The sequence below is a fragment of the Dipodomys merriami genome, unplaced genomic scaffold (assembly GCF_024711535.1).
Source record: "Dipodomys merriami isolate MVZ:Mamm:240054 unplaced genomic scaffold, mDipMer1.0.p SCAF_24, whole genome shotgun sequence".
Classification (NCBI taxonomy): Eukaryota; Metazoa; Chordata; class Mammalia; order Rodentia; family Heteromyidae; genus Dipodomys; species Dipodomys merriami.
In genome coordinates this window covers 19,395,682-19,407,813 of record NW_027203826.1, presented here as the reverse complement: position 1 = coordinate 19,407,813, position 12,132 = coordinate 19,395,682, and the positions used below count along the sequence as shown (strand labels likewise).

The following is a 12,132-nucleotide window of genomic DNA, read 5'->3' as shown; positions in this document are numbered from 1 at the left end:
CGCATGACAAGTGCTTAGCCCTGAACTCAAATCACAGTATTGCCAAAAAAAAACCCATGTATGTTTTATTTTCTTTTAAAAAAAAGTTTTATTGTAAAAATGCTATACAGAGGGGTTACAGTTACATGAGTAAGGCAGAGTACATTTCCTGTGGAGCATTGTTACACCCTCTCTTGATGTTCTCCCACTATCCCTTCCCCGCCCCTCCCCCCCACCCCGAAGTCATTTCCAATATGTCTTGTGGGTATCATTGCTGCAATGGGTCATTCTTTGTCCTTGTTGTATGTTTTATTTTCCACATGAGTTTTTCTCTTTCAAAGCACTGGATAATTGAAGCTATTGGGAACTAATTGTCTTGACTAATACTAAGACTAGTAGAAATTACTAAAGAGACTTTAATTGTTCTTTCACTTGCATTGAGGTTTTATACTTTGCTGTATTTGGAAAAAAATTACTGATAATCATTTCTTTTTTTTTTTTTTTTTTTGTCAGTCATGGGCTTGAACTCTGGGCCTGGGTGCTGTCCCTGAGCTCTTCAGCGCAAGGCCACTTTTAGTTTTATGGTAGTTAATTGGAGATAGAAGTCTCACAGACTGGCTTTGGACACCATCCTCATATATTAGCCTTCTGAGTAGCTTGGATTACAGGCATGAGCCATCGGTGCCCTGCTGATAATCTGTATTATATCCTTGCTATTAGTATTTTTAGGCTTTTGTTAGTGCTTAGAAAATATTATAACAGGGCTGGGAAGGTGGCTCAGTGGTAGAGCACTTGCCTTGCATGCCTGAGGCCCTGGGTTCAATTCCTCAGCATCACATAAGCAAAAAGAAAAAAGCCGGAAGTGGCGCTGTGGCTCAAGTGGTAGAGCACTAGCCTTGAGCTGAAGAGCTGAGGGACAGCGCCCAGGCCCAGAGTTCAGGCCCCACGACCGGACCCCCCCCCCCCAAAAAAAAAAAAAAAGAATATATTATAACAGAAGATTTACCAATAAAGTCTCAAGACTTTAAGCTTTTTTTTTTTTGCCAGTCATGGGGCCTGAACTCTGGGCCTGGGCACTATCCCTCAGCTCTTCAGCTAGTGCTCTACCACTAGAGCCACAATGCTGCTTCTGGCCTTTTCTGCTTATGTGGTGCTGAGGAATCAAACCCAGGGCCTCATGAATGCAAGGCAAGCACTCTACCACTAGCCACATTCCCAGCCCAAGCTTTAACATTTTTAAAAGGAAAAATATGTGGTAGGTCTGGATTTTTGTTTGTTTGTTTTTTCCTTGAGGATGGTGCTGCCATTTGAGCTTGACTTAGGACCTCCCACTCTTGCTTAATGTTTTTGCTCCAGGCTGGTACTCTACTACTTGAGTCACACTTTGACTTCTGGATTTTTGCTGGTTATTTAGAGAGAAGAGTGAGGATTTGTCTGCTTGGGCTGGCTTTCAACTCAGTCCTCAGATCTCTGCTTCCTGAGTAGGTGGTATTATAGGTGTGAAATACAGGCTCCTGGCTTGGATTATTTTTATATTAGCTTTTTCTCTTAATTTTATACCTAAGATTTTTTGTGTATGTGCTAGTCCTAGGGGTTGGAGACTAGGCTCCAGTGCTCAAGGCTTAATGCTCTACCACTTGTGCTACAGCTTCACCTCTTTTTGGTAGTTAATTGGAGATAAGAGTCTCGCAGACTTTCCTGCCCTGGCTGGCTTTGAACCATTATCCTTAGGTCTCGTCTTCTTGAGTGGCTAGGATTTCAAGCATGAGCCTTTGGTGCCCAGCTATACCTTAAGTTTTTATGGACTTTAAACTTCATGTCCCAGACAGCTGGGATTTTGTTTTTGTTTTTGTTTTCCATCTTAAATTAGTGGTTCTCAGATCTGCCTTACCTTCAGCTCATCTGTGGGGTCATTTTATTAAAAAACAAAAATCCTGGTGCTTGGGCCCCATTTTTAGATCAATTGAAGTAGGATTGAGGAGTAGGACACAGATATTAGTATAAAGACTGATATTAGTGCTAATTTCTTTTAAACAAGCATCTCCTGGATGATTCTAAATTTTTTATATTATTATTAGACACTGTATTTTATTAGTATAATGGAATTTTCTCCTATTTACTGTCCAGACAGTGTTTAATTTTATATGTGTAAGCAATAAGCTATACGAACTTATGTAATCTTAGAGACTAGACATTAGAGTGCATCTATCATTTCTAGCAACATAGGGAAAGCACAAGTAGGATTACTGCAGCCCAGACTAGCCTGAGTATAAAGTGAGACACTGCTTCAAAAATAACTAAGAAAAAGGGACTGGAGGCCTCGTTTTGTTTTAGAGGACCTGAGTGCAGTCTCCAGTACCATCAGAAACAAAAAGAGTGAAATGGTTTGTTTTTTTGAAGTGTATTAGATAAAATGCCACAAAAGCCAAGTGGCAGCAGCTCATACTTAATAATCCTAGCTACTTGGGAAGCAGAGGCTGGTAGAATAATAGAGGCTAGCTGGGGGGAAAGGTTTCAAGAATTCATCTCAACCAGTAGCTGGCTACAGTGTTACATGCCTGTCATCTCAGCTAAGTAGGAGGCTGAGATTGGGAAGATTGCAATTCAAGGTTAACACAGGCTAAAATGTTTATAAGATACTATCTCAACAGAAAAATCTGGGCATGGTGGCATGTACTTGTTATCCCAGCTATGGTGGGAGGCATAAATAGGAGAAGATCTAGGCTGGCCCTTGCAAAAAGTGAGACCCTATCTCCAAAATAACCCGAGAGCCAGCCTAGCAAGTGATAAGCCCTGAGTTCAAACCCCAGTCTCACCGAATTTTTAAAGGCATAACATATGAAAGCTGTTGATAAGTTGAAGACAGGCACTTTTTTTTTTTTGTCTTTTCTTTTTTGGTACTGGGGATCAAACCCAGGACGTTGCACTTGCTAAGCAAGTGCTTTGCCACTGAGCTATATTCCAGCTCTAGCAGGCACTTTTTAAATAATTGTGAACCTAGGACATTTGAAGGTGGTACCTTTATTTTTCATTGACAAAATAGGGTTATCTCAATTATAAGTAAACCAACAAAACAGTATTGCAATGTATTGAAAAGTGGAGTATTTAAGTTGTTTTTTATTATTGAGACAGATCAGATACATGGTTATTTTGCATATTTTATCCTTGAGAGTGAATTTCCTTAATTATTTTTACATTGTACATGGACTGTATTTAAAAATAAATATCTTAAGACTATAACCAAAATATGCTCATATTTGGAAATAATATAGATAAGAATGCTTAAAGACTTAAACATTTTATTTCTAATCTTCTTTGGTATTTGTCATTACCTATTCTTCTATGTAATCTGTTAATTTTGAATACCATTTACATTTGGAAGTACATAACTGAGAAGGTGACTTAAAATTCTGTGTTAAACATGATTCCATGCATTGATCTTTAAATGGCATAGCTAGTAATAAAACTTTCCCATAATGCTATCCAACTTCCTCTCAAGACATGCTGTGTTTCTACAACTCTCACTTTTTACTTTTTTGAAAAATTTCTTCTTACTATACAGGTAATATTTAGAGGGGTTACAGTTATATAAGTCAGATAAAGAGTACATTTCTTTTTGAACAATGTCAACCTTTACCTTGGTATCTCCTAATTTTTCCCTCCCATCCCTACCCACAAGTTGTATAGTTGGTTTTCCACCTAGGATGTAGTATCACTGCTGCATTTGTTCATCCTTTGTCCCACCATTTCTGTGCCCCCCTGCCCTCAGACAGATAAATGAACAAACAAGACAAAAGGAAAAGAAAAAAACAGCAACAAAGAAAAAACTCTTGTTTCCATTTTCTGGAGTTCAAATATTATTTTATCTGATCAGTTGCACATAGCTATTGTACCTTTGTCTCACTTTTTTTTTTTGTGGGGGGGGTGGTTGGGTCTGGTCCTGGGGCCTGAACTCTGGGCCTGGGCTGTCCCTCAGCTCTTCAGCTCAAGGCTAGCGCTCTACCACTTGAGCCACAGCGCCACTTCTGGCTTTTTTCTTTTTGCTTATGTGGTGCTGAGGAGTCGAACCCAGGGCCTCATGCATGCAAGGCAAGCACTCTACCACTCAGACACCTTCCCAGCCAGGCCTTTTTTCTTTTCTTTGACATTTGCTTTTGGGGAGACTGATTTTTATTTTGTTTTATTGCTAGTTTTTGTGTGTGCTATTCCTGGGACCTAAACTCAGGGCCTAAACCCTGACCCTGAGCTTTTTTGCTCAAGGCTAGTACTCTGCCACTTGAGCTGTACTTTCAGCTTTTTGGTGGTCAATTGTAATTAAGAGTCTCATGGACTTTCCTGCCCTGGTTGGCTTTGAACCACAATCCTCATATCTCAGCCTTCTGAGTAACTAGGATTACAAGTGTTGGCATCCTGCTGAGACTGATTATTTTTGAGGTTAAGTTCTTATTTCCTGCCTAAGTGTGTCCCTGACCACAACCTACCTGTTTTTGGCTTTCAGTCTTAGCTGGGAATACTAGTGCATGTAGCCATGCCCAGCTTCTTTCCATTTTGATAGAGTATTCTGGACCTTTGTTTTGCCTGGATTCGCATGGAATTGAAACCCACCCACTCAGGCTTCCACATAGTTTAGGATGATAGATGTGTACCTTTGCGCCTAGCTATGGGTTAAGAAAGGGGTCTTATCAACTTTTCTGCCCAGATTGTTCTGGAACTGGGATCCTTTTGTTTTCATCTTCCCAAGAGTACAAGTGTGATACTCTGGTGCTGGCTTGAGAAAATTAAAAAAAACATGTATGTATGTATGTATGTATTTCGTGGGGCTTGAACTCTGGGCCTGGGCGCTGTCCCTGTGTTCTTCAGTTCAGGGTGAGCACTCTACCACTTGAGCCACAGAACCACTTCCTGAAAAAAATTTTAATTGGGTATTTCCTTGAATCTCTATCTTTAAAATTGTATAAGATTTTTTTAAAGTTTTAAATAATACTAGAAAAAGCTAATTGTATTTTTAACTAGTCTTACTATTTTTTAAAATAGTATCAAGGAGCATTGGAAAATATGTATAGAATTTGATGTATAGCATGTTAAGTAGCAATATTTAAGCTCAGAGAGCTTGAAATAAGGAAAAGTGTACATGGAATGTTAAGATAAAAGTAAAGTAAAAGGAGGAGGCAATAATGCTTGATAAGAAATGTACTCTTTACCTTGCTCATATAACTGTAACCCCTCTGTACAGTATTTTCACAATAAAAAACTTATAAAAAAGTAAAGTAATTTAATGCATAGAATAGAGGAAAAGAGCATCAGATAAAAACAAAGAAAATCATTATTACCTTGTTTTGTCATTTTCTGTGTTTTTCTTTTGTTTTGGAAGTACTGGCATTTGAACTCAGGACATTATACTTGTTAGACAAGCACTTTTATAACTTGAAGCCTTTAGCCTTTTGGGCTTTACTTACTTTTTCAGTTAGGGTTTCTTTCTTTTTGCCTAGCCTACTTTTGGGCTGTGTTCCAACCTTACACCTCCTATGTAGCTTGTTTGTTGAGATTTGGATTTTGCTAGGTTTTTGCCCCCTGGTGGTCTCAAAATTCTAATTTCCCAATCTTTGCCTCCAGGTAGCTGGATTACAGATGAGTCACAGTGCTCTGCATAAAAACACTTCTCTTTTTTTAAAATTGGAATTTGAATTAGGTAAGCACTTTTTTTTTGCCAGTACTGGGGCTTGAACTCAGGGCCTGGGCACTATCCCTGAGCCTCTCTCTGTGCTTAAGGCTAGCCCTCTTCTACTTGAGCTACAGTGCCACTTCTAGCTTTTTCTGTTTATGTGATACTGAAGAATTCAACTCTTGGCTTCATGCATGCTAGGCACTCTACCACTAAGCTACATTCCCAGCCCCAGGCAAAACACTCTTATCACTCTGTCATTTCATTCCCTTTTTTTTTTTTTGTCAGTGGTGGACCTTGAAGTTAGGGCCTGGGTGCTGTCCCTGAGCTCAAGGCTAGTGGTCTACCACTTAGAGCCACAGCTCTACTTCCAGTTTTTTTGGTGGATAATTGGAAATTAGACAGACTTTCCTGCCCAAGCTGTGATCCTCAGATCTCAGCCTCCTGAATAGCTAGTATTACAGACATGAGCCACCAGCACCTAGCTTATCATTCTTCCCTCAACAAATACCGCTTAAGACAGTATCTTGCTATGTAGCTTATGCTGTCTTCAAATTTAACCTCTCGACTCAGCTAGGATTACATATGTGGGCTAGTATGCCTACCCTTTTTTTTTTTGTATTTTTGAATGCGAAAAACATGAAGTATGAAACAGTAACCCTTCTCTCCATCACTTTTATACCAATAAATAGAAAACAAAAAATAAAGTAGATATAGATTTGAAAGATCATTTGTGAGTTGTTAGAGAATTTTTTATGTATGTTTATTCTGTGGGAATTAAAATATAAAGAGTTGGTTTGATAGGCTTCCTTTTACATTTTGCTTTTCATTATTTGTGATGCTTTCCTCTTAATGAAGAATAATACACTTGGCCAACCTTAGCTTAACACAGCTCTGATTCAGTTAGCTTAATACAGCTATCTGATTTTCTAAAATAATTGGATACAATTAAGGACATAAGTAACTGCCCGTTACAGTATTTTGTTTTCCTGCCATTATCTTTTAGTTTCCCCATCTCCTTCCCTGTTTTGTGTACATTTTTTTTTTTTTTTTTGGTTTGGGTCCAGTCATGGGGCCTGAACTCTGGCCTGGGAGCTATTCCTCAGCTCTTCAGGTCAAGGCTAGTGCTCTACCACTTGAGCACCACTTGAGCACCACTTCCGGCTTTTTTTCTTTTTTTGCTTATGTGGTGCTGAGGAATCGAACCCAGGGCCTCATGCATGCAAGGCAAGCACTCTACCACTGAGCCACCTTCCCAGCCCTGTGTACAGTTTTTGTTGGAACATTTTGGCTTAGGTTCTCTCTGTTATGCTTCTTGGCTAGCAGATGTGTGAACAGTTTTTCTAAGCCTCTTAGAATTGATCTCTTAGTGACACTGAAGATGAAAGTATACTTGTAAATAATTTATTGTGATTATATGCCTGAAAGGACAGGGTCTACTTCAGGCATTTTCTTTTCTTTTTTTTTTTTTTTTTTTTTTTGGGTCCGGTCGTGGGGACTGAACTCTGGGCCTGGGCGCTGTCCCTTAGCTCTTTAGCTCAAGGCTAGCACTCTACCACTTGAGCCACAGCGCCACTTCCGGCTTTTTTCTTTTTGCTTATGTGGTGCTGAGGAATGGAACCCAGGGCCTCATGCATGCAAGGCAAGCACTCTACCGCTGAGCCACCTTCCCAGCCCCAGGCATTTTCTTTTGCCTCACTTCTGTACCTGGATCTTTGTTGTTTTAACAGATACGAGCTTGCTTTTTTTTTTTTTTTTAAGTTCTGAACACTAAAATGTTGGATTATATTTCTAAAATTTATGAAGTAGTTTTATATGTGTAGAATTACACATATAAATGTGTGTTCACTAAGTATATTACTTTTTTATGTTATGTGTAATTTTGTCCCCTTCTCCCAGTTTCATTGACTAGGCTGTATCCTTATCTCTTGTTATTTACATGAGTTTTATGACCTAGAAATAAAATAATTTGATATTTGTAATAGGGAAAGTTTTATATTGTTACATTTTTAGGTGGGTGGTTGCAAAGAATCGCTTTCCTAGATTTTCTGTTAGTGTTGTTTTACCGGTTGGAGTCTTGCCCATTTGTAATCTATTTTCAAAAATACTTCTACATGGGGTAATGTCACATGAGATGACTATACCAGAGGACTGGTAGGTATATTTAACCCCTAAATGAATATATTTACAGTAATCCCTAAAATGAAACGCTAAAGTTATTTTTAGCTACTATAACCTTATTTCAAGAGCCATAAAGAGATAGAGATAGCTAATAATGCAAGTTGAAACAAGAACCAAGCCATCAACATAATTATCATTTTATTCATGGTACTGGGGTTTGAACTCAGTGCCTCACACTTGCTAAGCAGGTACTCAGCCACTTGAGCTACATTCTTAACTCCTTTTGCTTTATTTATTTTTTATATAAGGTCTAGATTTTTTGCTCAGGTCAGCATAGAATGCAATCCTCCTATACATACTTCCTGTATAGCCTAGGATGATAGGTGTGAAACACCATACTTATCTTTTTTAATGAGAACTTCATCATCAATAGCGATAAAAGTGCTCTGGACCATACATACCAAATATATTTAAATATATGCATTCATTCAAATACTTTTCATAAATTTTACTGGACATCTTTGGAAAATGCTAAAGAATAACACATATCCTTCCTAATGGAAATACACACACTGATAAAGTATTCTTGGAGAAAGAAACACACACACACACACACACACACACACACACACACACACACACACACACACACACACACACACACACACACACACACACACACACACACACACACACACACACACACACACACACAATTTATCCAGCACTGAATTAAAAAAAAATATTTGTCCCACCAAGCTGTCTTCAAATTATGATCCTCCAGCTCTCAGTCTCCTGAGTAGCTAGAATTAATTAATTTTCATTGCATCCAATGAAAGTTAATTTTTGTTTCTTTTAAAAGCATGAAAAGACATAATTGGTACTTAAAGTCATATGATGGAATTAAGAGTGTGTTTTTCTGATTCCTGTTTCCTGTTTATTTTGGGAAAGCATATTTATTTGTAGTATGGAAATGACAGCTTATAGATAAAAAAGATTATTACCTTAAAGCAGAAGTGGGGAACTTTTTTTTTTCTGCCAAGGACCATGTGGATAGTTATACTATCCTACAAAATTATCACTTCAGTCAGATGGCCAAAAGCATATGTATCAGTCCTGTGTCATGTACCAGATGGTAGATATTATCCTACTCTGTTTTTAAAAGAAAGGACTTGAATATTTCAGGATTCCCAACATTAATGTAGTTCACTAATCGAAAAAGGGTGCTTCTAAAGAACAAATGCCATGATTACTTGAACAGAAGAAATATCCATTTACTTACCTGAAAAAAATTAGAGGTCACTGTTAGACAATTGATGATCACAAATTGGTAGTAAATTTATAAAAAAAATAAGTACAACTTTGAGAAGCTTTTAGATGGAAAGTTGGAAGAAATGAAATATTTTGAATACAGGTTTTTAATCTTTTTTTTCTTGACACCAAGGAATATTTAATGTACCATATGTTTTTATAATTTCCCTTGCTAATTATTACATAGTACTGTTTCTTTTTTATTAAGTCCGAGAGAAGGACATGAAATTGAGAAAGAATAACTACAAACATTGAATTATATAACAAGATTCCCTAGGAATTACTGGTATATATACTAAATGGTCGAGCAACAGGTGGCATACCAGTTGAATGAGTCTGATTACTTTGACTAGAATTTCCTATAATAACCATTAGAAAACTGTAAAAATGGCTAAGGGTTAAAGTTGGCAAAGTTTAAAATAAGAAATTCCTTTTTGGGTTGTTTTCTTTGGATAAGACTATTTTAGGTATTCAGTGAAAAATAAACAAGAAAGCCAGAAGTTATGATCATTGAGCAGCTTTTCAGCACTACTTTGCTTCCTTCTGTCAAATTAATTGATTATCACAGCCAAAAATAATTTTTAATTATTTTTTTAAAAAGTAGTCAATAATTGAAAAAGTAGATAATACCTCAAAGTGGTTTCCCATGGCTGTTAGAACAGTTTACTAAAACTTGATGGACTAAAACAGAAACATTTTTTTTTTCACAATTCTTACGGAGTTCCCCATTTTTCTAATTTTTTAAACATATTTAAGATTTATTAGTTTGAATAATGAACCAAATATAGTCAATCATACAAAATAGTATAATATTTTAATTTTTTTTATTGATCTATACTAGTACAATCCAGTATTGTACTCACCAGTTAAATATAATTCTCTAAATCGGTTACAATTAAAATGGAATAGTCAGATCTTCAGTCATATTACCTACATATCAAGCAAGTGTTCAGAAAAGCCATGTAAAGTCTACTATGTTTTGCAGCATAGACCATTTCTTTCCTCTGGGAAGGTTCTATTTGTCAGAGCTGATATATGTTTTTTCTCCAACCTTTTGTATTTTCAATTTTCTTTTGAAAATGATTATTATTGTTAGTGATTAGTATTGCTGGTGTTAACTGTTAAATTTGGAGGGACAAATCTTTTTTTTTTAGTCCAGTGCTGGCTAAATTGTGTGTGTGTGTGCGTGCGTGTGTGTGTGTGTGTGTGTGTGTGTGTGTGTGTGTGTGTGTGTTTCTTCAAGAATACTTGATCAGTGCTGGTGTGTATTTCCATTAGGAAAGATATGTGTGTATTCTTTAGCATTTTCCAAAGATGTCCAGTGACATTTATGAAAAGTATTTGAATGAATGCATATATTTAAATATATTTGGTATGTATGGTCCAGAGCACTTTTATATCTATTTAATGATGAAATTCTCAACTTTGTCAGTGGGAGCCTCTTTATTTTCCTCAGTCCTAAGAAATGACCCTGTTTAATCTCTGATATCTTTTCTGTCTGGTGTTATAAACTTTCCCAGACTAATGATATCTGTTTCTAATCTGGGACCTGAAACTATTTTACCAAGTACTCTTGTTTCTTTTAATGATTATTAGGGAGTCTTACTTTCTTTAGAAGCCACAAACTGACATTGCTTTCAAGATGTCATTGCTGTTGGCATATTCATCATTTTATACTTTTTCATTGAAAAGAAATACATGCAGATATACTTACACATACATGCATATATTTAAAGATAAATACTTCATTCTTTGAAGCTTAGATTCTTAGAGGTACACTTTTTGGATTTCAAAAAGTATACTGTACTGTAGCTGAAATGCGATCATTTTTAAGATTGAATAGGATTCTTAGGCATGCATGACAACCACAAATCCAGCTCTCTAAAATTCCATTGTCTCTGAGGATAAGAAATCAATATTGATTAAAATTCATTTTCTTAGTGAAGGTTGAGAGGTGAAACATTGTTTATCACCTAGGAGATTGAGTACCAATTTGTGTCTCAGGATAAGAAATTGACCTGCAATGTGCTTGTTACCAAAGGTGCAGTCAGTGAGATTGGAAAAGGAAATTGAATTCATATTGGAATGTTATCACATGCAATTAATTTTGCATATACACTCAGGGCACATGAATTTTATTTGAGATTGAAATGGCTGTACTCTGAAACAAGACACTGAAAACCTAGTATGGTTAAATGTATTTGGAAGTTTCTATTGTTCCACAATTGCTGTCTTATTATAAAGTATGCCCTTATTAGTCTCTTCACAAAGAAATCTTTTGTTCATTATAAGAAAATAAAACAGCTGATTTTGTGCTTTGCTTTTGCAAAGATTAATGTAAAATAAAATAATTTCTATTGTAAAATTTTTTTATTTATTATGCGAATCCTGAGGTTTGAACTCAGGCCTGGGCACTGTCCCTGAACTGCTTTTTCCTCAAAACTAGTGCTCTACCACTTGAGCCACGGCTCCACTTTGGGATCTTTTATGTAGTTTACTGGAGATAAGAGTCTCACAGACTCTCTTGCCCAAACTGGCTAAATACCACCATGCTCAGATCTCAGCTTCCTGAGTAGCTAGGATTACATGTATGAGCTGCTGGTGCCCTCTATAAGTTATTTTTATCTGTCTATTCTGTAAAACTAGTTTTCCTATTGCTATCTTTTTCTGTGCATTGACTATTCTAATCAGCATTTTAATCATTGGAGTTGTGTGTGTGTGTGCTGGTACCAAAGCTTGAGCTCATGGCCTAGGGGCTGTTGATGAACTTTTGTGTTCCAGGCTAGCTTTCTGGCCACTTGAGCCACAGGTCCACTTCTGGCTTTTTTGGTGGTTAAGTGGAAATAAGAGTCTCATGGACTTTCCTATTTGAGCTGACTTTGACCCGTGAGCCTCAGATTTCAGCCTCCTGTGTAGCTAGGATTACAGGTTTGAGTCACTAGCACCTGGCTTAATCATTGATTTTTTTTGAGATTGATAACAGTATCCTATTCAGAATCAACAATTTCATGAGCTGGAAAAAACAAAAAAGCTAATACTTAAATATATCAAGCTGTGGG

The 12,132-nt window shown here is 36.9% G+C and overlaps 1 protein-coding gene across 2 annotated transcripts in view; it reads left to right on the top strand.

Annotated features, from left to right (window-relative positions):
* Xpr1 (xenotropic and polytropic retrovirus receptor 1) overlaps window positions 1-12,132 on the top strand; it is a 128,892-nt gene that overhangs the window by 25,404 nt on the left and 91,356 nt on the right. Inside the window, exon 1 of one of the 2 annotated variants that reach the window (XM_070034330.1) lies at window positions 5,597-5,668. The exons of the other annotated variant lie outside the window; for it this stretch is intronic. Within the exon in view, the coding sequence (XP_069890431.1) occupies window positions 5,608-5,668 (61 nt within the window). The 5' untranslated portion in view covers window positions 5,597-5,607. Of the gene's footprint in view, window positions 1-5,596; window positions 5,669-12,132 lie in introns of those variants that run through there. 2 annotated transcript variants of the gene reach the window in all.